The following is a 27652-nucleotide window of genomic DNA, read 5'->3' as shown; positions in this document are numbered from 1 at the left end:
AATAGGCTCTCCAGTGTCATATCCATCATGAGAAACTTGCAACCAAGGCAGGAAAATAAGTGTCCTGCCCTGAACAAGGAGCTTTGCCATATCCTAATCTCCATGTTGGGCTGGAAGGTCTCACACGGAGTCTCTCAAGTCTGCTTTGGCAAAACAGTTGTCAAGAAACCTTCCATGCTACCCAAAATACACAAAAGCAAGTTTACCAGCCAGACGACAACAGCATAGTGACCGCCACAAGTAGCTGCATGCAACACTGTCATGCCATCATGTGCTCTCAGGTGCACATCAGCTCTACAGTCCTTCGCCAGAAACTGCACAATGTGGAGGTGGCCCTCCTGGCTGGCAAGATACAGTGGCGTAGCTCCACTTTGCGTCTGCTTGTTCACACAACTGTTAGAGGAGAGAAAAGATACAGGTGTTAGCAGTGATGGTGAGACTCATCACTTCTGTGGAGATTTAGGAGTGGTAGTCAGAGTCAATGGCATACAAAGGGCGGGATGGGGACAGTCCACTCTAGGTGTCAAATACACCTGGGGTGTCAAATGCACCACTGGGCAGATGGTAGACCTGACCGTCCCCAGGTCAACTAGCCATTCAAAGTAAAGGGTAGATCTGGCCTTCCATCATGATCCCCCAGGGACAGCATTTGTTATTGCAAACAAACACTGTAGGTGCGGGATGGGGCTTCAGGACTACATTTGCACAGCACTGGAGCTTGATGGCACACTCTTGCTATCCTCATTGAATCACATGTTCTTGCCCATGCATGGATAACATCTACATACTGCTAAACTTTCAGCCTAACCTAATTCACAGGGTTCTTGTGAAGGTAAAGTGAGATGGACCCACACATGCTGCCCCAGGTTCCTTGAAAGAAGGGTGGGGTGAAATGTAAAAAATCAACAAAATAGCAAAAATAAAAAAAAAACACTAGGTACATATAATGAACATATTCAAATACATCCTTTCATGCTATAGAACAAGGAGATACATGGATGAAGCAAAAGAATTGAGGCTTGGGACCATCACATGAAGATGACAGGAGTTGTATTGGGCTTTATGTTCATTATTTCATTGCCAGCAGAGGGCAGCTGTGTTTCCTCCAGCTCTTCTCTCCCTGGATAGCAGGTGAATCCTTATCCATTGTCTCAGATGCTGCTCCTTTGTTGCCTGGATAAACAGGAATTAACTATGCAAGTCTGTTGATTCTCAGAGTGTTGTCAAACAAGAGACTTTTAAAGCAGTTCTTGGTTCAATAGGTATTGATGTGAACATGAAATGCTCTTCTGGATGACAAATGCTTTCTCTGCTTTCTCTTCTACAATAACAATGATCAGAGATTAACACAGAGGGCTCCATGATGCCTCAAAGGTGATTTAACCCTTTGGTTTTCTCCTCTGCAGCAAATAGCAGCTGGAGTGGGATCAAAGGCCACACACCAAAGTTCTCATCTCCCATGGCTACTTTTTAAGAAATGAGGAAAGTGGGGACTTAATTCCCACATAGCATGTCATTTTGACCACAAAATCCAGACTTTGCAGCTATATTCCTTCCAACTTTTTCTATACCATCTCCCAGAATTTTAAACTTCATTTCATTAAAGTGGTGGTATTATATACAGCGGGGGAGAGCAGTTGTCCCACTTCACTCCAGCATGGCCTCTTTTTCAGTGGCTGTCTCTTTTGTGTCTTTTGTTAGACTGTGAGCCCTTTGGGATGGATGATGGCCGGATCCCAAAGGATCTCCTCTATGGAGAACTTGTGCAAGGAAAGCGCCCTACAGGTAGGCCACAGCTGCGATACAAGGACATCTGCAAGAGGGATCTGAAGGCCTTAGGAGTGGACCTCAACAAGTGGGAAACCCTGGCCTCTGAGCGGCCCGCTTGGAGGCAGGCTGTGCAACATGGCCTTTCCCAGTTTGAAGAGACACTTGGCCAACAGTCTGAGGCTAAGAGGCAAAGAAGGAAGGCCCATAGCCAGGGAGACAGGCCAGGGACAGACTGCACTTGCTCCCAGTGTGGAAGGGATTGTCACTCCCGAATCGGCCTTTTCAGCCACACTAGACGCTGTTCCAGAACCACCTTTCAGAGCGTGATACCATAGTCTTTCGAGACTGAAGGTTGCCAACTAACGAGCCCTTTGGGGACAGGGAGCCATTTATTGATTTGTTTTGCAAATCAATTGTTTTGTAAATCACTGTGTGAACTACTTTTTGTTGAAAAGCGGCATATAAATATCCTTCATAACACTTGCTGCCATGTTTTTCTCTGGCTGAATGGTGGAGTGACCTGATCATGCTACCAGCTTCTCTTACTCCATCTCCCCTTGCGTGCACCAGCATTTTTGTTCCTCACATTTCCTGCCCCCTACCAGGAGGAAGCACAGTAAACAGCTGAGAGTCTAATGATCCTAGTAGATAATAGGTTTTTCATGGCCTTTGGGTGAAAGATGAGTCCAAGGTCTCCTGGGGGGAATTGTAACATACACAAGAGACTATAGTGACAACTACCTCTTGGTAATTAGAAACCTGACCCTTGGGGAAAATCTACCAGACACGTACTGGAAAATCCATCCAAATGATAAGCATGTCAGAAAGAAAATGACTGAGTTCAAACATAGCATGAAACCATGGTCTGTGCTAACCCTAGTTAAAAGCCAAAACCATGGTTTGAGTTTGCAGGTGTACAACACATAAACCATGGTTTATTGCTGGTTGTTTGCATTTATTCCCCATTTGCTGAGGACTCAGCTTCATAAAGACATAAGTTCCCTCCCACTGTAATGGTGCTGTAGCATCTTGAGGTAGAACAATACCTAAAGCTGTGGTTTATTAATGGTTTGTGAATTCAAATAGTGCTTATTATTTAAATAATGGCCTTGCTTATGACTATGGTTTGCAAACCAACCTCATGGTTCCAGATTCTACTTTGTTGATCCCAAACAAACCATGGCTTATGGGCAGACTTGAGTTTAGACATTACACAAAATAATAATTTAGCATTATGTCTGAACTCAGCCTGTGCCTAGTCACTTGCAACAATAGCTTTAAGCACCACGGGTATCAGATGCCTCTTGGAACTCTTGCATCTCTGGACCAGAATTAGCCGACTGAAGGAAGCACACCCTTAAACATTTCATAATTGAAAATGGGGATTGTAGTTGCCTGTCTTTCACCAATTTTAAAGCTGGGAGAGTATTTTGGTTAACAAAATCCTACAGAAATAGAATTGTCCTACAGTAAGTTACCAACAGTTCAAAATATACCTCAGGTAGAGATGCAGTGTGCAAAATGCATGGTGCACTAGAATTCATACATTCATGTCAAGTTCTTTCTTTCCACAGAAAGTACTACTTTAGGAAGATTGTCTCTTTCAACCTGCATCTGTCTCGTTTAAACATCATTGCCTCATCCTATTTTTGGACAAGCAGAGATCAAAAAAGGGAAAATGAATAGTTTTGTGAAACTTTTGTGAAATGTGAAAATAGTTATCTCATGGCCAAAACCGTGGGGGGGGGGGGAAGGGAAAAGGCTGTCCTAAAAAATTTTCAAGAGCGTTGAGAGTTTTCTGTTAGAATGGGAGAACAGAGTAGAGACATTTTGGTTTGATGTAGCTAAAACTGAGTCTATGCTGTTGCTTTTTGGAGCCTGAGGGTCAACATGCGTACTGCCTGTTTTAAGAGACTTACATCCCCAGTGTCCTACTTGTATAAATAGTATGTCCTAGTGTCCTAGTATGTATAAATAAATGGCTATGACAGAGACACAATATACTGCATCTCGGGTACTCCCTTTATTAAGAAGCAGACTCCATATGGAGACTACTATTTGAAATTCCTCCACCATTTTATACCAGTGTTATCATGACAGCTTTCTTGGTACCATTACCTATGTATTGTTGTGCTATTCATACTCTTGTTCAGTCCCTAGCCAGTTTGTGTTTGGATGAAGATGCCCATGAAAAACATTCAGAGATATGCCGTACTCCGATATGAGTTTGTGAAACAAAGGGATGTATAGGGGGCCATTGAAAAGAGCTAGGTCTGAATTGGGCAGACCACTAGTGAGGAGGTGGGGTGGGTGCTTTCCAGGGACCAAATCCAACCATTGGGTATTTGCTTTAAGAGTACTGGATTGAGTTATGCTAGCTTGTATTCCTTAAAATGGCTGTTGCTGCTGGCCTGTTTAGCAGCACTGCACGCACTCAGCAATTTTCATTTTGAAATTTTTAATTGATCTAAGCTCATTGGGTGCCATGGTCAAAAGCCTATTTTAAAAATTTTCAAGAAATGTACAAATCCATTACAAAGAATTGTCTTCCATTTTTCTTTGCCAGTGAAGAAATTCATAGCTGTGTTAGATGTTGAGAGAAGAAGTGATTTGGTTAATCTGAATTATTATTATTATTATTATTATTATTATTATTATTATTATTATTAATTATAATTAATTATTATTATTATAATAAATAATAATAATAATAATAATAATAATAATAATAATAATAATACAGGTATTTATATACCGCCTTTCTTGGTCGTCAGATTTCTCCTCAGACTTTAATTCAAGGTGGTTTACATAGGCAGGCTATACTAAATCCCAATAGGGATTTTTACAATTAAAGAAGGTTCTGACTTTCAAGAACCACATTTCAGATGGATCTTTTATGATCTGGTATCACATTCTGCCCTCCATTTTCCTCCCACACAGGCTGACAGCAGCCAAAGAGCAGGTGGAATAACTCAGCATAACTCGGCTAGGCTCGTCAGCTGCTGCAAGGTCTCGCCGTTCACGGTGCCGGTGGCCTCGAACTGGCGACCTTCGGATATTATCTTCAGGCAAACGGAGGCTCTACCCTCTAGACCAGACCTCCTGTTAACCAAACCTTGCTGGTCTATTGAGAAGACTAGTGCCATATAAACCCTTAACGTATAATGGCTCTCCACACGTCAAAAGAGCTATAGGAATCAACCCTCAATACCCCAAACATGGGAATATTTGAATCATTGTGGCAGGAGAATGTTATAAAAGGATTAATTTATGTTGGCAGAGATACAGAAGGAGGACTGCGGCTGTGAGGAGGGAGTTCAGTTAAGTTCCAGTAGATCCAACAGTCAGTTACTGGTCAGCCTTCTAGAATGTTGAGGGAGCCACAGCACAGTGGTTGAAAATGGCTGGACTACATGGTTCCTTCCCTCCTTTTGTCCTCTCAACAGCCCTATGAGGTAGGTTAGGCTGAGAGACAGTAACCGTCACCTTTACTTTCAGTCCAACTTTTCTCCCTGTTGGGAGGAATGGGGGCAAGGTGAGGCAAACTGTACTACATTTCCTAACTCCTTGAACAGCAGACAGTGTTTTTCTCTGGAAGTTCTCTTGAAAGAAGAAAACTTCACTTCCTATATCTTTCCATTTCTCCGACAACCGTTCTCTTCAACCCTACTCTGCTTCCCCAAAATTAAACAAGGAGTCATTCCTTAAATTACAATCTTATCTGTCTCCCTGTAAGCCATTAATTTTTTGCCTGGTCCACAGGTGTACACATTCAGTCCCTGTTGCGTATATGCAACATTGGGCAGAAATGGCTTAACCTTGGAGGAAAAAGTCTACTTGTAAGAATTGTGCTGTGTTTTCATTACAAGGTCTCCTGAGGTCCCCTGAGCCAATCAGTACTAGGCTCTTTGTGATGTCAGAGGTTTTTTCCAAGGAGAATCTAGGTCTGGTCCAGAAACTGCTAGACCAACTCTTACTCTTTGGTTGTAAGTTAGCATCATGTTCATGCTCATGATGGTCATGCCCCATTGTGACTTTGTTACAGGGCTGCATCAGTTCTTGTTTCTGTTTCTCTTCACCATCTTCTGTGGTTTCTGATTGGTTTACCGCTGTCAGGTAAGAGAAAAGCCTCAGTGTGTGAAGAGAGTGTCCAGGTCTGACTTAGGGGTCTCCATGTAGCGTCTCTCAAGGAGGAGGAACTGAATCTGTCCATTAGTGTTCTAAATCTAAGAACTAGCTTTTTGGCCTAGACCAGAAGACCATGAAGGAGGGTTGCCAGAACTCCTCAGGTTCAGACCCCAGGACTGTTCACATATGTAAAGGAATGGAAAAGGGCCTGCCAGGTGGAGCAATGACTAACGCCTTTCTCCCTGCTTCACCATTTTCACTGGGAGAGAACAGGGAAAAGGTAGGTAACACTGCCACCACCCAAAGTGGAAGGAAGCCTCGTTGAGAAAACCTCCCCAAATGAAAAGTAACCCCCAAATCTGGGGAGTCCCCTAAGAATAAAACAGCCACGGAATGTATGCAGCAGTCTGTAGCTGAAAAATAACAATAAATGAATTCGAAAGACCAGATATCCTGCCTCTCCACTTGTCCTCATTGTTTTATTCTTTTTCCCTTTGTGTAACAGGCTCATGGTCCCAAAACCAGCTGCTCAATGAAGAAAGAGATGTGGACTGGTGAGCAGCCTGTCCCTTAGTCAGAGACCTCAGAGGAAGTGGAAGATCTTCACTTTCTCACATCAGTTTACATGGTCCTTTGTCTTGTCTTTGCAGCATTATTAATCTATTCCATCATAAACTACAGCAAAATGTTCTACAAGATATACTGCATGAAGATATACTGCAAGAGAAAGTAAGTGGAAACCAGTGTCCCTTTTCACTGCACTCACATAGAGCCACTATCCCATAGCATCAACCTTAGACCCACTGCTTTCCTTGTAGCTGTGGGAAATATGAAATCATACAAGCATTATGCCTGCCATGTTTTGGTCCCTTCTGTGGCTACATCAGCCCTGACATCACTTCCTATATCTGGAGGGATGAGCCCATTTCAAAGCTCATGGCATAGGATTATGGGTTATTTGGGGGAGGGTGCATTTGCTGGAAAAAGTCTCTCTCCAATGCTTAGCTCTACTTCATTTCTGCTCATCAGTGAGTTGGAGTTCTGATGCATGGTATATCTTTTAATCCCCCAGATGCCAATCTCTTTTGTCAAAACATCCTTGGATTCACTCTGCTCTTTGAGTAGCACTTCATTGTTGCCAGGCAATGAAAGCCCAAGGCTGTCAAGAAGACCACCATCTCCACCACCTATTGCCCCAATGGAAGATGTGGTTGGATATCCGAGGCACCTTCCCAGACCCCTAGAGATGGGTTAAAGAAGATTGACCGTGAAGCCGCCACCCAGTCAAATTTAATATTCGAAGGAAACATTTTGAAGAGTTGTGGGGGTGCCCAACCCGAGACAAATTCCCATGAAGAGCATATCTGTTATTTGTCCAGCTTTCAGACATCACTGAGGTGCACCCAGGGCCTGTGCCAGGCTATTTTGCACCCTCTGCAAAGGTTAACTTCTTGCACATGCAAAATTGCCAACTTCTATTTTCAAAAATACGTCTGTAGAAAAAAGCACAACAATTGAAACTCTTAAATTCTAAATTGCAAGAAAAAGTATTCTCTCTGTGTGTGTATGTGTGTGTGCTATAACATTTTCTTTTGTACAGTATTTGAGAAAGATAACACAGGCCTACAAAACTGAGGGTCAGAAAAGTTTTTCCCAAACTTTGTGGTGGTTTGATACGAATTTGGGGTGCAGATTCCAAAAATGGCATCCGTTTTGCCCTATCATTTTTATTTTTGGAGATATAGTAGAGCCTCATTAGTGAATGGTTCAAGCCATGGTGTAGGCTTCCTCATGAGGAAGCTGCTTGAACCATTCACTAAAGAGGCTATGCCGTGTCTCCAAAACTTGACGTGATAGGGCAAAACGGATGCCATTTTTGGAATCAGCTCCCCAAATATACCCAGAAATTGGTGTAACGTTTAAGGAAGCAAAATGTGTGTTGGCGTGTATAATCAAATATAGTTATACGGGTTGGTCCTCCTTTGCCCAACCCTTGTCAAGAGGGCCTCACTGACCCTCCTGAGGCTTCTGAGAGGCATTTCCGGTTTTTATTCAAACCAGAAGGGCCTCTCAGAAGTTCCTCACCTGGACAGTGACAGTGTCCTCCACCTGGCACTGGCTCAGTGCATGCTTGTGCTGAGCCACCGCTGGACCCATGCACTGTGTTGCAGGTGTGCATTTTGGCACATTTGCGACACTATGCGCCAGCGCTGGGCCAGCGTGGCCTGAATAGGATCAAGCCCTGTCTACTTCTGCTCCTGGGATCCAGACTGCATGAATCTCCACACACAAAAGGCTGCACAGTATATTTTTCCTCCTACCAGGCCCGCCAGGGCAATACAAATGGCATGGGAAATGGAGCTAGCAGGGAGGGAGGGAGAAAGAAGGAGAGTATTGAGGGCAACAGCAGTAACACAATGCTGGCCTGTAGGAGGCGTTTTTCCATTAACTTTCAGGTGTTATACTGTTCCATAGCTTTGGGAAACTATTTTAGCACCCCAGACCTTGATGTGAAAAAGCATTAATAAATTTTGCTATGGCCAGGACCGGAAGTCCCTGAAATATGGTGCTTACTAGAGTCTGGACAAGTTGAGAGGTCACCTACCAAGTATCTGAGAGCACTATCGTGAACATGAGTAGTACTGATCAGCAAGTGATCAGGAGGCAGTGGCCTACCTGGAGGGGGGCAAGCGGGGCAAATGCCCAAGGGCGTTGACCCTCTGGGGACGCCTCCTTGCGCCTCACCCCCTGCCACCCATCTGCCTTTTTTCCTTAAAGGGAGAGAAGCCAGCAGCTCCACTGGTTTCTGTCCCTTAAAAAAAAGCCCCCTGATGGAGGAGGGGCACCCAGGATCGCTGCTGGGTTGAGTTAAGTTACTGTTGAGTTATTAAGATCACTGCAAGAAGCTGCCTTACCAGCAGCAATCCTGGGTGCCCCTCCTCCGTCAGGAGGCTTTTTTTAAAGGGACACTTGCTGATCAGTACTACTCAGCGTCCAACTCAGATTCGGGCTGGGCCGCCCTCTCCCCCCTCCTCCTTTATAGGAAGAAAGGAAAGGGGTGTCCTAGAGAGGCAGCGCACTGGGAGATGTGATTCCCGGCATGCTGACGCTGTAGGGTGCCCCTTTCCTCTCCTCCAGAGGAGGGGAGAGGGCACCCTAGAGAGGTAGCATTGCAACTCCCAGCATGCTGCCTCTCTAGGGCACCAACTCGTCTCCTCCAGAGGATAGGAAATGGGCGCCCTAGAGCATCAGCACGCCGGGAGTCACATCTCTCGATGTGCTGCCTCTCTAGGGCATCCCTTTCCTCTTCTCCTATAAAGGAGGAAGGGAGAGCGGGCAGCCCCAGTCCGGCATTCTATCACTGCCTGCCAGAGAGGCAGCTTCTCCCTGTCCTCTCCACAGCGATCCTGGGCACCCCTCTTCCGCATCTGAGGGCATCCTCAGAGGCGGAAGGAAAGTGGCATGTACCTCCTCCAATTTTGGAGGAGATGCATGTCGCTTCCAAGGCCCCAGTCTCCATCGGAGCATCTTGGGCTGCTGGAAGCGGCACCCAGCAGGGGAGCACCACCTGTCTCCTGGAAGTGGCGCTCACCTGACTTGGGCACTTCCAGCAGCTCCAAACCACTCCAATGGAGATCTCCACACCACTTACAAGTGGTGCGGAAGGCTCTGACAGGGCCTTGGCTGCCTCCTCTGTTCCCCCTTTTTTTAAAGGAGGAGGTAGCCATGTGGAAGTAATTGTGGTGACGATAATGTCACCACAATTACTTCCGAGTCAGGGGCAGAGGGGGTGGAAAAGGAGGCGTGGGGGGGGCCTAAAATTGAGTGTGGGGGTGGGAAACGGGGGAGGGGTTGCCCTGGTCACTGGAACCCCCAGGTACACCACTGTCAGGAGGATTGCCCAGGGAAATCTACTAGCCAGGTACTACTAGAAAATGAAGAAACTGAAGTAATGGACAAAGGTTGCAGAGCAGTTGCTGCAACGCAATGCCTGCACAGGAAGTGGACATGAAGAAGAAGAAACAGTGAAAAGTCAAGCTGCTGAATTAGTCTGCACATATACCATAACTGCCAGGATGGAAGGAGACCTACTGACTCTAACCATGCTCCCATCCCAACATGCCCTTGCCTTACCCTTTTGTAGAAGTAACTTCACAGGAGAAAATGAAGCAAATCAAATGAAATAAGAGTCAGTACAATCCATCTGCGCCAACCCCAGACCATTGTTTTGGTATATAAGAACATAAGAACATAAGAACAGCCCCACTGGATCAGGCCATAGGCCCATCTAGTCCAGCTTCCTGTATCTCACAGCGGCCCACCAAATGCCCCAGGGAGCACACCAGATAACAAGAGACCTCATCCTGGTGCCCTCCCTTGCATCTGGCATTCTGACTTAACCCATTCCTAAAATCAGGAGGTTGCGCATACACATCATGGCTTGTACCCCATAATGGATTTTTCCTCCAGAAACTCGTCCAATCCCCTTTTAAAGGCGTCTAGGCTAGACGCCAGCACCACATCCTGTGGCAAGGAGTTCCACAGACCGACCACGCGCTGAGTAAAGAAATATTTTCTTTTGTCTGTCCTAACCCGCCCAACACTCAATTTTAGTGGATGTCCCCTGGTTCTGGTATTATGTGAGAGTGTAAAGAGCATCTCCCTATCCACTCTGTCCATCCCCTGCATAATTTTGTATGTCTCAATCATGTCCCCCCTCAGGCGTCTCTTTTCTAGGCTGAAGAGGCCCAAATGCCGTAGCCTTTCCTCATAAGGAAGGTGCCCCAGCCCCGTAATCATCTTAGTCGCTCTCTTTTGCACCTTTTCCATTTCCACTATGTCTTTTTTGAGATGCGGCGACCAGAACTGGACACAATACTCCAGGTGTGGCCTTACCATCGATTTGTACAACGGCATTATAATACTAACCGTTTTGTTCTCAATACCCTTCCTAATGATCCCAAGCATAGAATTGGCCTTCTTCACTGCCACCGCACATTGGGTCGACACTTTCATCGACCTGTCCACCACCACCCCAAGATCTCTCTCCTGATCTGTCACAGACAGCTCAGAACCCATCAGCCTATATGTGAAGTTTTGATTTTTTGCCCCAATGTGCATGACTTTACACTTACTGACATTGAAGCGCATCTGCCATTTTGCTGCCCATTCTGCCAGTCTGGAGAGATCCTTCTGGAGCTCCTCACAATCACTTCTGGTCTTTACCACTCGGAAAAGTTTGGTGTCGTCTGCAAACTTAGCCACTTCACTGCTCAACCCTGTCTCCAGGTCATTTATGAAGAGGTTGAAAAGCACCGGTCCCAGGACAGATCCTTGGGGCACACCGCTTTTCACCTCTCTCCATTGTGAAAATTGCCCATTGACACCCACTCTCTGCTTCCTGGCCTCCAACCAGTTCTCAATCCACGAGAGGACCTGTCCTCTAATTCCCTGACTGTGGAGTTTTTTCAGTAGCCTTTGGTGAGGGACCGTGTCAAACGCCTTCTGAAAGTCCAGATATATAATGTCCACGGGTTCTCCCGCATCCACATGCCTGTTGACCTTTTCAAAGAATTCTATAAGGTTTGTGAGGCAAGACTTACCCTTACAGAAGCCATGCTGACTCTCCCTCAGCAAGGCCTGTTCGTCTATGTGTTTTGAGATCCTATCTTTGATGAGGCATTCCACCATCTTACCCGGTATGGATGTTAGGCTGACCGGCCTATAGTTTCCCGGGTCCCCCCTCTTTCCCTTTTTAAAAATAGGCGTGACATTTGCTATCCTCCAATCTTCTGGCACTGTGGCCGTTTTGAGGGACAAGTTGCATACCTTAGTCAAGAGATCTGCAACTTCATTCTTCAATTCCTTAATAACCCTTGGGTGTATGCCATCAGGGCCCGGTGACTTATTGATCTTTAATTTATCAATGAGGTCTGAAACATCTTCTCTTTTAACCTCTATCTGACTTAACTCCTCGGTCAGGAGGGGCCGTTCGGGCAGCGGTATCTGCCCGAGGTCTTCTGCCGTGAAGACAGATGCAAAGAACTCATTTAATTTCTCTGCCATCTCTAAGTCTCCTTTTATCTCCCCTTTCCCTCCCTCACCATCCAGAGGGCCAACCGCTTCTCTGGCGGGTTTCCTGCTTCTAACATATTTGAAGAAGCTTTTATTATTCCCCTTAATGTTGCTGGCCATGCGTTCCTCATAGTCTCGCTTGGCCTCCCCTATCACCTTCTTACATTTCTTTTGCCACAGTTTATGTTCCTTTTTATTCTCTTCATTAGGGCAAGACTTCCATTTATGGAAGGAAGCTTCCTTGCCCTTCACAGCCTCTCTAACTTGGCTGGTTAGCCATGCGGGCACTCTCCTGGATTTAGTGGAACCCTTCTTTCTTTGCGGTATACACCTCTGCTGGGCCTCTATTACTGTTGTTTTAAGCAGCCTCCATGCACTCTGGAGAGACTGGACTCTTTTTACCCTCCCTTTCAACCTCCTTCTAACCAGCCTCCTCATTTGAGGGAAGTCCGCCCGTCGGAAGTCAAGGGTTTTTGTTAGAGATTTGCCTGGTATTCTTCCCCCAACGTGCACGTCAAAACGGATCGCAGCATGATCACTGTTCCCCAATGGCTCAGTAACGTTTACATCTCTAACCAGGTCCTGCGTACCGCACAAAATTAAATCCAGAGTCACCTGTCCTCTGGTGGGCTCCGTGACTAGCTGATCTAAGCCACAGTCATTTAGCACGTCAAGAAATCCGGTTTCCTTATCGTGTCCAGAACACAAATTGACCCAGTCAATATGAGGATAATTGAAGTCCCCCATGATTACAACCCTGGCCTTCCTTGTCACCTCCCTGATCTGTTTCCTCATTTCAAGGTCCCCATCAGATTTCTGGTCTGGAGGACGATAGCACGCCCCCAGTATTACATTGCTGCACAAGCCTGGTAATTTAACCCACAGAGATTCTACGGTGGAGTCTGACCCACCTTCAATCTCTACTTTGCTGGATTCTATCCCTTCCTTAACATAAAGGGCCACCCCACCTCCAACACGCCCCTGCCTGTCCCTCCTGTAGAGTTTATAGCCCGGGATTGCGGTATCCCACTGATTCTCCGCATTCCACCAGGTTTCCGTTATGCCCACTATGTCAATATTTTCCCTTGTCACCAGACATTCCAGTTCTCCCATCTTTGCTCGTAGACTTCGGGCATTCGCATAAAAGCATTTATACACGGAATGCCCCAGGATGGGCTGCTTATTCGCTCCTTTGTCCCCGCATCCTCTCATTGTGCCAAACCGTCTATCACATCCCATCACCCTACCTTTCCCAATTTCTTCTCCTACCCTGCCTTTGTCTTGTTGTTCTCTAACCTCCCCATCCTCATCCCATAGGGATGAGGAGTCCCGAACCGGATGCCCCTCGGCTCCTGTCGGCCTTCCCCCAGGGATCAGTTTAAAAGCTGCTCTGCCACCTTTTTAATGTTATGCGCCAGCAGTCTGGTTCCATTCTGGTTCAAATGGAGCCCGTCCCTCTTGTACAGGCCCCGCTTGTCCCAGAACGTTCCCCAGTGCCTAACGAATCTAAACCCCTCCTCCCTACACCACCGTCTCATCCACGCATTGAGACCCCTGATCTCCGCCTGCCTAGCTGGCCCTGCGCGTGGAACAGGTAGCACTTCAGAGAACGCTACCTTTGAGGTCCTGGCTTTCAGCTTCCTGCCTAAAAGCCTAAATTTGGCCTCCAGGACCTCCCAGCTACACTTGCCCACATCGTTGGTGCCGACATGCACCACAGCCGCTACCTCTCCCCCAGCACTGCCTACTAGCCTGTCTAGACGAGAAGTGATGTCCGCAACCTTCGCACCAGGCAGGCAAGTCACCATGCGGTCCTCACATCCGTCGCAAACCCCCCTCTCTATGTTTCTAATAATCGAATCCCCCACTACAAGAAGCCCCCGACCCCCCTCCCGCCGAGGAGTATCCCGAGTGCGTTCAGATACGGGCCCATCCCCTGGAGAAGGGGTCCCCCCTAGGGGATTGTTTCCCTCCTCTCCAGGATGACGTCCTCCAGTCCCGAGACTTCCCACCCGGGCAGCCGAGGAGCTGCACGCCTGAGGTTGGGACGAAGCCTGATTGTCCCCAGAAGTCTCCCCACGGTCCTCCTCTGGCTGCCTGCGCTTCTCCAGGTCAGCCACCAAGGCTTCAAGGGAGCGGACGTGTTCCCTGAGAGCCTGGAGCTCCTTGCATCGAGGACACACCCATGACTTATGCCCCAGAGGCATATAATCATACATGTGGCACTCGATGCAGAACACTGGATAGCCCCCACCCTGCTGCTGGCTGTCTGACTGCATAGCTTTTTTGTTGTTGTTGTTGTTTTATTTAGGGGTCCTTTTAAAAACCATACACTGGATAGCAACCCTTTTCTCTAGGGAAGAGGAAGGGCAGTGTATGGGGCCCTGGCCTCCTCGCCCTGCTGCTGAACTCGCCCAGATGCTAAACTCTCGTGCCTTACCTGGCACTTAGTTCCCAGAGGCACTTGGTTCCCAGAGGCCACACGCGTCTGCAGAGAGCCTCACGCGATGGCCTGCCTAGCTTTATACTCCTGGCTGGCTCCTCCCCCCTCCTTCCTTCCTGATTGAAAGGGGGCTGGCCTTCCCAGGTGAGTTTACAAAAGCTCAGGAAGGCAAATGGCTGCTGATGGGCGTGACCTACTCTGCAGGCTCCTGCATGGACTGCTTGGATTAGCCTAATGGGGCTCTTAATGGGTTGGGAAGTGCCCCTTCCTAGGTCCTTTCCCTCCTAGTTCTGTTCTCTTAGGCTGGACTGTTTTTGTAACCTCAAGCTAGTTTTTATTTGGGTTTGTTTAAGTATTTATTGCTCTCTAGATCCTGTGTCCCAATTTACTGACCTGTTTAGGTTATGTTCTAACTTAGATTAGGTTTAACCTGGGTTAAGTATAGGTTTAATTTAAACAGTAGAAAAACCTGCTTTTCACTTTATCCTCCTCCCTTCCTTCGATTAAGTGCTACCTTAGGTGCAGCTAACTTTCAACTTTGATTTAAATGCCTGACCCTTGGGCACTTACTCACGAGTAGGACTCTGCTCTTACTCACGAGTAGGACTCTGGTCCTACTCAGAGTAGCCCTATGTACCTCCCTTAGGTGCTAACTTTCAATTTTGATTTAAGGTTGCTTTAAAGGTAAGGTTAAGGTTAGAAGACAGGGAGTTAGAAAGACAAAGCGTTAGAATGAGTACACTTACCTCCTCCTCCTGCTCCTCCTCCTCTCCTTCTCCAAAACTCAGAGGTCTCCTTGCCTTCTCCTCGCCCAGATGCTAAACTCTCGTGCCTTACCTGGCACTTAGTTCCCAGAGGCACTTGGTTCCCAGAGGCCACACGCGTCTGCAGAGAGCCTCACGCGATGGCCTGCCTAGCTTTATACTCCTGGCTGGCTCCTCCCCCCTCCTTCCTTCCTGATTGAAAGGGGGCTGGCCTTCCCAGGTGAGTTTACAAAAGCTCAGGAAGGCAAATGGCTGCTGATGGGCGTGACCTACTCTGCAGGCTCCTGCATGGACTGCTTGGATTAGCCTAATGGGGCTCTTAATGGGTTGGGAAGTGCCCCTTCCTAGGTCCTTTCCCTCCTAGTTCTGTTCTCTTAGGCTGGACTGTTTTTGTAACCTCAAGCTAGTTTTTATTTGGGTTTGTTTAAGTATTTATTGCTCTCTAGATCCTGTGTCCCAATTTACTGACCTGTTTAGGTTATGTTCTAACTTAGATTAGGTTTAACCTGGGTTAAGTATAGGTTTAATTTAAACAGTAGAAAAACCTGCTTTTCACTTTATCCTCCTCCCTTCCTTCGATTAAGTGCTACCTTAGGTGCAGCTAACTTTCAACTTTGATTTAAATGCCTGACCCTTGGGCACTTACTCACGAGTAGGACTCTGCTCTTACTCACGAGTAGGACTCTGCTCCTACTCAGAGTAGCCCTATGTACCTCCCTTAGGTGCTAACTTTCAATTTTGATTTAAGGTTGCTTTAAAGGTAAGGTTAAGGTTAGAAGACAGGGAGTTAGAAAGACAAAGCGTTAGAATGAGTACACTTACCTCCTCCTCCTGCTCCTCCTCCTCTCCTTCTCCAAAACTCAGAGGTCTCCTTGCCTTCTCCTCGCCCAGATGCTAAACTCTCGTGCCTTACCTGGCACTTAGTTCCCAGAGGCACTTGGTTCCCAGAGGCCACACGCGTCTGCAGAGAGCCTCACGCGATGGCCTGCCTAGCTTTATACTCCTGGCTGGCTCCTCCCCCCTCCTTCCTTCCTGATTGAAAGGGGGCTGGCCTTCCCAGGTGAGTTTACAAAAGCTCAGGAAGGCAAATGGCTGCTGATGGGCGTGACCTACTCTGCAGGCTCCTGCATGGACTGCTTGGATTAGCCTAATGGGGCTCTTAATGGGTTGGGAAGTGCCCCTTCCTAGGTCCTTTCCCTCCTAGTTCTGTTCTCTTAGGCTGGACTGTTTTTGTAACCTCAAGCTAGTTTTTATTTGGGTTTGTTTAAGTATTTATTGCTCTCTAGATCCTGTGTCCCAATTTACTGACCTGTTTAGGTTATGTTCTAACTTAGATTAGGTTTAACCTGGGTTAAGTATAGGTTTAATTTAAACAGTAGAAAAACCTGCTTTTCACTTTATCCTCCTCCCTTCCTTCGATTAAGTGCTACCTTAGGTGCAGCTAACTTTCAACTTTGATTTAAATGCCTGACCCTTGGGCACTTACTCACGAGTAGGACTCTGCTCTTACTCACGAGTAGGACTCTGCTCCTACTCAGAGTAGCCCTATGTACCTCCCTTAGGTGCTAACTTTCAATTTTGATTTAAGGTTGCTTTAAAGGTAAGGTTAAGGTTAGAAGACAGGGAGTTAGAAAGACAAAGCGTTAGAATGAGTACACTTACCTCCTCCTCCTGCTCCTCCTCCTCTCCTTCTCCAAAACTCAGAGGTCTCCTTGCCTTCTCCTCGCCCAGATGCTAAACTCTCGTGCCTTACCTGGCACTTAGTTCCCAGAGGCACTTGGTTCCCAGAGGCCACACGCGTCTGCAGAGAGCCTCACGCGATGGCCTGCCTAGCTTTATACTCCTGGCTGGCTCCTCCCCCCTCCTTCCTTCCTGATTGAAAGGGGGCTGGCCTTCCCAGGTGAGTTTACAAAAGCTCAGGAAGGCAAATGGCTGCTGATGGGCGTGACCTACTCTGCAGGCTCCTGCATGGACTGCTTGGATTAGCCTAATGGGGCTCTTAATGGGTTGGGAAGTGCCCCTTCCTAGGTCCTTTCCCTCCTAGTTCTGTTCTCTTAGGCTGGACTGTTTTTGTAACCTCAAGCTAGTTTTTATTTGGGTTTGTTTAAGTATTTATTGCTCTCTAGATCCTGTGTCCCAATTTACTGACCTGTTTAGGTTATGTTCTAACTTAGATTAGGTTTAACCTGGGTTAAGTATAGGTTTAATTTAAACAGTAGAAAAACCTGCTTTTCACTTTATCCTCCTCCCTTCCTTCGATTAAGTGCTACCTTAGGTGCAGCTAACTTTCAACTTTGATTTAAATGCCTGACCCTTGGGCACTTACTCACGAGTAGGACTCTGCTCTTACTCACGAGTAGGACTCTGCTCCTACTCAGAGTAGCCCTATGTACCTCCCTTAGGTGCTAACTTTCAATTTTGATTTAAGGTTGCTTTAAAGGTAAGGTTAAGGTTAGAAGACAGGGAGTTAGAAAGACAAAGCGTTAGAATGAGTACACTTACCTCCTCCTCCTGCTCCTCCTCCTCTCCTTCTCCAAAACTCAGAGGTCTCCTTGCCTTCTCCTCGCCCAGATGCTAAACTCTCGTGCCTTACCTGGCACTTAGTTCCCAGAGGCACTTGGTTCCCAGAGGCCACACGCGTCTGCAGAGAGCCTCACACAATGGCCTGCCTAGCTTTATACTCCTGGCTGGCTCCTCCCCCCTCCTTCCTTCCTGATTGAAAGGGGGCTGGCCTTCCCAGGTGAGTTTACAAAAGCTCAGGAAGGCAAATGGCTGCTGATGGGCGTGACCTACTCTGCAGGCTCCTGCATGGACTGCTTGGATTAGCCTAATGGGGCTCTTAATGGGTTGGGAAGTGCCCCTTCCTAGGTCCTTTCCCTCCTAGTTCTGTTCTCTTAGGCTGGACTGTTTTTGTAACCTCAAGCTAGTTTTTATTTGGGTTTGTTTAAGTATTTATTGCTCTCTAGATCCTGTGTCCCAATTTACTGACCTGTTTAGGTTATGTTCTAACTTAGATTAGGTTTAACCTGGGTTAAGTATAGGTTTAATTTAAACAGTAGAAAAACCTGCTTTTCACTTTATCCTCCTCCCTTCCTTCGATTAAGTGCTACCTTAGGTGCAGCTAACTTTCAACTTTGATTTAAATGCCTGACCCTTGGGCACTTACTCACGAGTAGGACTCTGCTCTTACTCACGAGTAGGACTCTGCTCCTACTCAGAGTAGCCCTATGTACCTCCCTTAGGTGCTAACTTTCAATTTTGATTTAAGGTTGCTTTAAAGGTAAGGTTAAGGTTAGAAGACAGGGAGTTAGAAAGACAAAGCGTTAGAATGAGTACACTTACCTCCTCCTCCTGCTCCTCCTCCTCTCCTTCTCCAAAACTCAGAGGTCTCCTTGCCTTCTCCTCGCCCAGATGCTAAACTCTCGTGCCTTACCTGGCACTTAGTTCCCAGAGGCACTTGGTTCCCAGAGGCCACACGCGTCTGCAGAGAGCCTCACGCGATGGCCTGCCTAGCTTTATACTCCTGGCTGGCTCCTCCCCCCTCCTTCCTTCCTGATTGAAAGGGGGCTGGCCTTCCCAGGTGAGTTTACAAAAGCTCAGGAAGGCAAATGGCTGCTGATGGGCGTGACCTACTCTGCAGGCTCCTGCATGGACTGCTTGGATTAGCCTAATGGGGCTCTTAATGGGTTGGGAAGTGCCCCTTCCTAGGTCCTTTCCCTCCTAGTTCTGTTCTCTTAGGCTGGACTGTTTTTGTAACCTCAAGCTAGTTTTTATTTGGGTTTGTTTAAGTATTTATTGCTCTCTAGATCCTGTGTCCCAATTTACTGACCTGTTTAGGTTATGTTCTAACTTAGATTAGGTTTAACCTGGGTTAAGTATAGGTTTAATTTAAACAGTAGAAAAACCTGCTTTTCACTTTATCCTCCTCCCTTCCTTCGATTAAGTGCTACCTTAGGTGCAGCTAACTTTCAACTTTGATTTAAATGCCTGACCCTTGGGCACTTACTCACGAGTAGGACTCTGCTCTTACTCACGAGTAGGACTCTGCTCCTACTCAGAGTAGCCCTATGTACCTCCCTTAGGTGCTAACTTTCAATTTTGATTTAAGGTTGCTTTAAAGGTAAGGTTAAGGTTAGAAGACAGGGAGTTAGAAAGACAAAGCGTTAGAATGAGTACACTTACCTCCTCCTCCTGCTCCTCCTCCTCTCCTTCTCCAAAACTCAGAGGTCTCCTTGCCTTCTCCTCGCCCAGATGCTAAACTCTCGTGCCTTACCTGGCACTTAGTTCCCAGAGGCACTTGGTTCCCAGAGGCCACACGCGTCTGCAGAGAGCCTCACGCGATGGCCTGCCTAGCTTTATACTCCTGGCTGGCTCCTCCCCCCTCCTTCCTTCCTGATTGAAAGGGGGCTGGCCTTCCCAGGTGAGTTTACAAAAGCTCAGGAAGGCAAATGGCTGCTGATGGGCGTGACCTACTCTGCAGGCTCCTGCATGGACTGCTTGGATTAGCCTAATGGGGCTCTTAATGGGTTGGGAAGTGCCCCTTCCTAGGTCCTTTCCCTCCTAGTTCTGTTCTCTTAGGCTGGACTGTTTTTGTAACCTCAAGCTAGTTTTTATTTGGGTTTGTTTAAGTATTTATTGCTCTCTAGATCCTGTGTCCCAATTTACTGACCTGTTTAGGTTATGTTCTAACTTAGATTAGGTTTAACCTGGGTTAAGTATAGGTTTAATTTAAACAGTAGAAAAACCTGCTTTTCACTTTATCCTCCTCCCTTCCTTCGATTAAGTGCTACCTTAGGTGCAGCTAACTTTCAACTTTGATTTAAATGCCTGACCCTTGGGCACTTACTCACGAGTAGGACTCTGCTCTTACTCACGAGTAGGACTCTGCTCCTACTCAGAGTAGCCCTATGTACCTCCCTTAGGTGCTAACTTTCAATTTTGATTTAAGGTTGCTTTAAAGGTAAGGTTAAGGTTAGAAGACAGGGAGTTAGAAAGACAAAGCGTTAGAATGAGTACACTTACCTCCTCCTCCTGCTCCTCCTCCTCTCCTTCTCCAAAACTCAGAGGTCTCCTTGCCTTCTCCTCGCCCAGATGCTAAACTCTCGTGCCTTACCTGGCACTTAGTTCCCAGAGGCACTTGGTTCCCAGAGGCCACACGCGTCTGCAGAGAGCCTCACGCGATGGCCTGCCTAGCTTTATACTCCTGGCTGGCTCCTCCCCCCTCCTTCCTTCCTGATTGAAAGGGGGCTGGCCTTCCCAGGTGAGTTTACAAAAGCTCAGGAAGGCAAATGGCTGCTGATGGGCGTGACCTACTCTGCAGGCTCCTGCATGGACTGCTTGGATTAGCCTAATGGGGCTCTTAATGGGTTGGGAAGTGCCCCTTCCTAGGTCCTTTCCCTCCTAGTTCTGTTCTCTTAGGCTGGACTGTTTTTGTAACCTCAAGCTAGTTTTTATTTGGGTTTGTTTAAGTATTTATTGCTCTCTAGATCCTGTGTCCCAATTTACTGACCTGTTTAGGTTATGTTCTAACTTAGATTAGGTTTAACCTGGGTTAAGTATAGGTTTAATTTAAACAGTAGAAAAACCTGCTTTTCACTTTATCCTCCTCCCTTCCTTCGATTAAGTGCTACCTTAGGTGCAGCTAACTTTCAACTTTGATTTAAATGCCTGACCCTTGGGCACTTACTCACGAGTAGGACTCTGCTCTTACTCACGAGTAGGACTCTGCTCCTACTCAGAGTAGCCCTATGTACCTCCCTTAGGTGCTAACTTTCAATTTTGATTTAAGGTTGCTTTAAAGGTAAGGTTAAGGTTAGAAGACAGGGAGTTAGAAAGACAAAGCGTTAGAATGAGTACACTTACCTCCTCCTCCTGCTCCTCCTCCTCTCCTTCTCCAAAACTCAGAGGTCTCCTTGCCTTCTCCTCGCCCAGATGCTAAACTCTCGTGCCTTACCTGGCACTTAGTTCCCAGAGGCACTTGGTTCCCAGAGGCCACACGCGTCTGCAGAGAGCCTCACGCGATGGCCTGCCTAGCTTTATACTCCTGGCTGGCTCCTCCCCCCTCCTTCCTTCCTGATTGAAAGGGGGCTGGCCTTCCCAGGTGAGTTTACAAAAGCTCAGGAAGGCAAATGGCTGCTGATGGGCGTGACCTACTCTGCAGGCTCCTGCATGGACTGCTTGGATTAGCCTAATGGGGCTCTTAATGGGTTGGGAAGTGCCCCTTCCTAGGTCCTTTCCCTCCTAGTTCTGTTCTCTTAGGCTGGACTGTTTTTGTAACCTCAAGCTAGTTTTTATTTGGGTTTGTTTAAGTATTTATTGCTCTCTAGATCCTGTGTCCCAATTTACTGACCTGTTTAGGTTATGTTCTAACTTAGATTAGGTTTAACCTGGGTTAAGTATAGGTTTAATTTAAACAGTAGAAAAACCTGCTTTTCACTTTATCCTCCTCCCTTCCTTCGATTAAGTGCTACCTTAGGTGCAGCTAACTTTCAACTTTGATTTAAATGCCTGACCCTTGGGCACTTACTCACGAGTAGGACTCTGCTCTTACTCACGAGTAGGACTCTGCTCCTACTCAGAGTAGCCCTATGTACCTCCCTTAGGTGCTAACTTTCAATTTTGATTTAAGGTTGCTTTAAAGGTAAGGTTAAGGTTAGAAGACAGGGAGTTAGAAAGACAAAGCGTTAGAATGAGTACACTTACCTCCTCCTCCTGCTCCTCCTCCTCTCCTTCTCCAAAACTCAGAGGTCTCCTTGCCTTCTCCTCGCCCAGATGCTAAACTCTCGTGCCTTACCTGGCACTTAGTTCCCAGAGGCACTTGGTTCCCAGAGGCCACACGCGTCTGCAGAGAGCCTCACGCGATGGCCTGCCTAGCTTTATACTCCTGGCTGGCTCCTCCCCCCTCCTTCCTTCCTGATTGAAAGGGGGCTGGCCTTCCCAGGTGAGTTTACAAAAGCTCAGGAAGGCAAATGGCTGCTGATGGGCGTGACCTACTCTGCAGGCTCCTGCATGGACTGCTTGGATTAGCCTAATGGGGCTCTTAATGGGTTGGGAAGTGCCCCTTCCTAGGTCCTTTCCCTCCTAGTTCTGTTCTCTTAGGCTGGACTGTTTTTGTAACCTCAAGCTAGTTTTTATTTGGGTTTGTTTAAGTATTTATTGCTCTCTAGATCCTGTGTCCCAATTTACTGACCTGTTTAGGTTATGTTCTAACTTAGATTAGGTTTAACCTGGGTTAAGTATAGGTTTAATTTAAACAGTAGAAAAACCTGCTTTTCACTTTATCCTCCTCCCTTCCTTCGATTAAGTGCTACCTTAGGTGCAGCTAACTTTCAACTTTGATTTAAATGCCTGACCCTTGGGCACTTACTCACGAGTAGGACTCTGCTCTTACTCACGAGTAGGACTCTGCTCCTACTCAGAGTAGCCCTATGTACCTCCCTTAGGTGCTAACTTTCAATTTTGATTTAAGGTTGCTTTAAAGGTAAGGTTAAGGTTAGAAGACAGGGAGTTAGAAAGACAAAGCGTTAGAATGAGTACACTTACCTCCTCCTCCTGCTCCTCCTCCTCTCCTTCTCCAAAACTCAGAGGTCTCCTTGCCTTCTCCTCGCCCAGATGCTAAACTCTCGTGCCTTACCTGGCACTTAGTTCCCAGAGGCACTTGGTTCCCAGAGGCCACACGCGTCTGCAGATATATTCCTTAGGCTGCAATCCTAACCACACTTTCCTGAGAGTAAGCTCCAAATAGGACTTATTTCTGAGTAGACCTGGTTAGGATTGTGCCCTTAATTTTGTAGCTCAGCTCCTTGTGATAGATATGCACTGTCCTTGAGCTAACAAGTAGGGAAGGAAGCCTGTCCTAATGATGGAAAACTACTGCATTACTCTGGGAGAAATATGATCTTGAAATAGCTAAGCAATGGTAGACCACTGAAGGGGAGAAGGGCAGGGGACCAGATGATGAGGGGGATTGTTTTTGGAAATGCAATCCTCTTCCATCAAGACCAAAGGCGCCTGCCTGCTGTGCTCTTGACTAATGAGTGAAGAGCATCTGGAAATGCTGCAGCATGGAAACGAAAGACAAGGAAGGGCTTCACTCTGCTGGCCTATGAGCTTTCAGAGATCTTGGGGTTTTGCACACATGACCATAAGCAGTTTTCTCTCCACATGAATCATGCCTCTGTACACAAGTGCACATATAATGTGAACAGAAAGTTCACAGGTATACTTTGCAACAATTTCCATGACCACAGATTTCCCCAGCAAGTACAACTGTGATTGCCGTAGCTGCTGCAAAAGTGTTTCCATACGTCATCAGGTCATGCCCAATTCCAGGCACATACATGCTCAGGGTAGGAGATGCAATACTGTAGTTGGGAGTCAGTGACACTGATTTCATTTTGCTAAAGGAATCCTAAAATGAACAGGGTGTATAACCTAGTTAGCCTAGTCTACATATCCAGAATGAGATGGGGATAGAAATGACATGATAAAACAACAGATTGCACTACTTCAGACTGTAAGGTGGGTCAGGCCTTTTTATGTGTCCTTCTGCAAAAAGAAAAACACAATGCAAAGTAGACTGATAAAGACCCATTCTCTTTGCAGGAAGCTACTAATATGAGAGAGAGAGAGAATATTCAAAACTCACCTGGACTCTAAAATGGCAGAGTCTACTCCACTGCTTCTAGATTCTTGTACCTAATTCTATTTACAAGTATAGACCAGGCCTGAGTAAAGGTACAGGTAGTGCCTTGCTTTCTTTGGCATGCTGTGAGCGTAATACCCTCTTCAAAGTACAATATGCTTTTGCCTACCTCCAGTCAGCAGCAACCAGCAATTTCAGACATGTAAGATCTCCTCTGACTGCTGCATAGTGTGCTGGTACAGCTCCTTCCCTTGTCTCTGTTGCAGTGTCATAGCCTGCCTGGACCAGCCACTCAACCACCTCTGAATGTCCAAAGCGAGCAGCCAAATGGAGTGGAGAGGCCCCTGAGGCATCTCGCTCCTGCGAAGAGAACGAAACATCATTTAGGAGCACTGAGCTGCACAGTGCCACTCTTCAGTCTTCAGTGCTTCTCTCAGGGCCAGTGGACAAGTGATCATTGCCACAAGGAAGTCCCTTGACAAGCTTCCTCTTGGTGACCTCCTCATAGCGCCTATAACCCATAGAGCAGCTTGCCATGTGGATTACCCCCACCTTGCAGAGTAAGTCAATGCTGCCACCACTAGAAATGTCTGGCAGTGGCTAGCATGGTGGTTCTCCATTTGATGGGATGATCTGAGTGCCAAGACATAGTACATCTTACTAGCCTTTAGACAGAGTTCAAATGCAATGAGGAGTTGGCCAACTGAAGTGTTCATGTGACTATGATCTAGTCCTAGAAGGTGAAAGGAGTACCTAAGGAGGAGGTCGGTTGTGCGACAAGTACATTTCATTCTTCATTTATAAAATGGTTGTGAGTAGGCAAGGCAATACGACAGAACAATAACTTCCATAAGTTCTTGTTCTTGATCAAGGCAGCTTCTCCAGAGGACGAATAGAGGACTGTAAAGATAATGCCTTTATCTATATGCCTAATAAAGGTTTGTTGTATGTTGATAATGCCTTTATGTGAACCAACCACTAACCAGATTGGTTAAGGACCTGATCCAATCCTCAGCCAGCATCAGTCTCCCATGTGTTGCCTGGGAGATGGCCTGGGAGATGGCCACAAGGCACTTCTCCGATGAAGGTGTCAGTAGGGAGGACAGCATGGGCAGCTGCTCAGTCTCCACACCAGTTGGAGGAGCCCAAGGAGCCGTCAGCGGTAAGTATCCCCTTGAATGGTGGGAAGGCGTTCTGGGACAGGGGGAGGGCAAGAAGGACAGTTCAGGCCCAGGAGGGGGGTGTTCACCATGAAGGAGGCTGCTGCCAGATCCTATCTGTTTCTGAAAACACTACGAAGTTCTGCTCGGATCTGTGCCAGCGATTGAGCTGGTCCAGATCAGAATAGGCCCATAGAAGCTGTCAGGGTTCAACATGAAGTAAGGGAACAAATGTTTCCTTACCTTGAGGAGACCTCTGGCTGCCTCCCCCAGCTTGGCGGGATACAGTGGTGGCCATTTTGGCACCGCTGTGCTGTGGCACAGGCAGCCTGGATAGGATTGGGTTGCCAGTCAGGATATGCCTTTCTACTCCTTTTTGTGTGTATTTGTTGCATATTCTCATCTTAAATAACCCCAAACATGTTCTAGCATAAGCAACAAGTAGATCAGAGGATCCAGAAAAACAAAATAGGTTTAATCTTACAATGCTCCAAATGTGACCACATATGCAAGCATTAATCTAGTCTAGTAGAAAGACACCATATTGACTTTAGCTTTTATGTTTCTAGGTAGTTCTTACCTCAGTGGCCAACACATGCAGCAGTCTTCAGCTAAAGCCAACCATCCACACCCTTTCTCCCTTCCTATGCCTGGATCCATCTCCCAGAATGCCTCTGATTCCGTCTCCTTTACGTCCTTTAAATCCCTTCCAAAGACCCACTTTTTCATGAAGATTTAGGCCCAACCACCTAGTTAGGGGAGGGGATAGCAACTGATGCAAGTCATTCATGCTGGGTGCCACTCCCCACATCCAATATGCTCCCAACCCTCCCATGTTACACCACATTACCTCACCCTGCCAACTTTTCAAAGTTGGTGGGCCTTCACCAACATGTGTGGGTTCCTCCATGGCAACTGCAGCAGCCATTCAGAAGCACATGGCTTCTGGATCAGCATTTGTGCCATCATAAAGCGCATTCTTGCACCAGGGCAGCAACACTGCTTAGGTCAGGGCTGTAAATCTAAAAACTAGTTTCTAGAATTCCGTCATCCTCTAACAGACCCCCCCCCCAAGAAAACAGAACTCAAGATAGGGCTATGCTAAAAGGAGCAAGCTTTACTCACAACAATTGGGGGCAATAAGGACAGGAACACATGTATACCTCCTTACTTTAACCTCTGTAAGTGAATGGTGGCCATTCCTGCCTGTGTGAAGAAGTAAACTAGCATCCTTATTGACACTGCTATGGTAAGGGCAAAGTTACCCTCTACTCCAACACCTGATGGTCCCACACTCATGAGAAAAGATCCTGCAAAGGCTGCAATGTGTCTCATGCACACCTTGCACTGCATTCATCCTTTGACTGAAAGTACACATTTCACCATAATGAGAAGGGCAACTTGCAGGTCGTTGATGCACACTATAGTCCCTCAGAGGAGGACGGTAGTTCAACCCAAAGCGTCATTTGCAGGTAGGGGTTGCTGATGCACAAAACTAAGCCCAAAAGCAGCAACCTGGATAAAAGCAACTATAAAATCAATATTGTACTGTAAATACAAATATAGTTTTTCTAAAATCTACCTGTTCCTGTTCCCTATTTTAGCTATTTAGGAAGCTGGGTTTGTCAGCCACCTTACCTGCTTGCTGTACCCTCCATCTTTGATCAACCATTGCAGTTCGGCCAAGTTGCCCATAGCTGCTGCGTCATGTGCTGGAGTAGCACCATTGTTTGCTCTCTGATTCCCACGAAGTTTTGCTTGCAGGACTAGGAACTTGATGCACTCCAGCCTGCCTGCTCGTGAAGCATGATGTACTAGGCCTGCTCCCAGGCAGTCAGTTATATTCTGGCCCAGAGTACCATCTACATGTAGCTGCCGCAAAGTAGTCAAGTCTCCTTCCTTGGCCGCTAAAATTGCCCTGTGCTCTCCCATCCCGGGGAGCCGTGCTGTTGCCTTTTCTGAAAGGTCCTACTTTCTCAGTCTCTTGTTTTATGTACCGGGCAGATGGTGTATGTCTCTGGTTACCTGGTAAGGTACTGCAGGCAGCATATGTACTGCAGGGGGCTTAGAGAAGGGGCACATAGTCAGAGAACAGAGCAAGAGAGAACAGCTAAAGCTACTGGTAGAGGCAGGATTTTTTGAGCTCGCCTTTTGTGTAGCACTCACTTCCAAAATTGTTAACAAGCAATGTCACTAAATATAAAGCAAGCTTTATGCTTTAACTCATTTGTCAAATAGGTGACAAATGTAACATCTTTACAACAAAACTTCATTTCTATTTTGTAAAGAAGTATTGTTCTTGAGTGATCAAACTATTTCAGTTTATTTCAGCTACTTTTCTATTAAGAGCTAGATTCAAATTTATAACCACTAGAAGTATAACCAGCTTTTTTCTTGGTAATGATGTACATATTCCTAGTATACCAGATTTCTGTTTCAAACTGTGCATATTTGTATGCAATAGTTAATTATTGCTTGTGATGTCATTGGGAATAACTAAGGGATATGGTTCAGCAGCCTTTTGTCACACAGCCCAGTCCTATGCTTCCCAGCACCCAGAGGAACAGCAAGAAAATGGCTACTGCTGTATCCCAGACATGGGGAAGCTGCCAGAAGTCTCCTCAGGGGTTGGGAAAAGCCCCAGGCACTTCACTGGTCTATATGCAAA

General features: G+C 46.7%; 1 protein-coding gene across 1 annotated transcript in view; it reads right to left on the bottom strand.

The window, feature by feature from the left end:
* ESPNL (espin like) overlaps positions 1-26916 on the bottom strand; it is a 46038-nt gene extending 19122 nt beyond the window's left edge. Inside the window, exons 1-3 of the mRNA XM_066621489.1 lie at positions 26623-26916; positions 23994-24184; positions 207-393 (exon numbers count right to left, since the gene is read on the bottom strand). Coding sequence (XP_066477586.1) covers positions 207-393; positions 23994-24184; positions 26623-26916 — 672 coding nt within the window. The remainder of the gene's footprint in view (positions 1-206; positions 394-23993; positions 24185-26622) is intronic.
* Positions 26917-27652: the final 736 nt, after the last annotated feature.

The sequence above is a fragment of the Tiliqua scincoides genome, chromosome 3 (genome assembly GCF_035046505.1).
Source record: "Tiliqua scincoides isolate rTilSci1 chromosome 3, rTilSci1.hap2, whole genome shotgun sequence".
Classification (NCBI taxonomy): domain Eukaryota; kingdom Metazoa; phylum Chordata; class Lepidosauria; order Squamata; family Scincidae; genus Tiliqua; species Tiliqua scincoides.
This window is presented reverse-complemented; position numbering and strand designations above follow the sequence as displayed.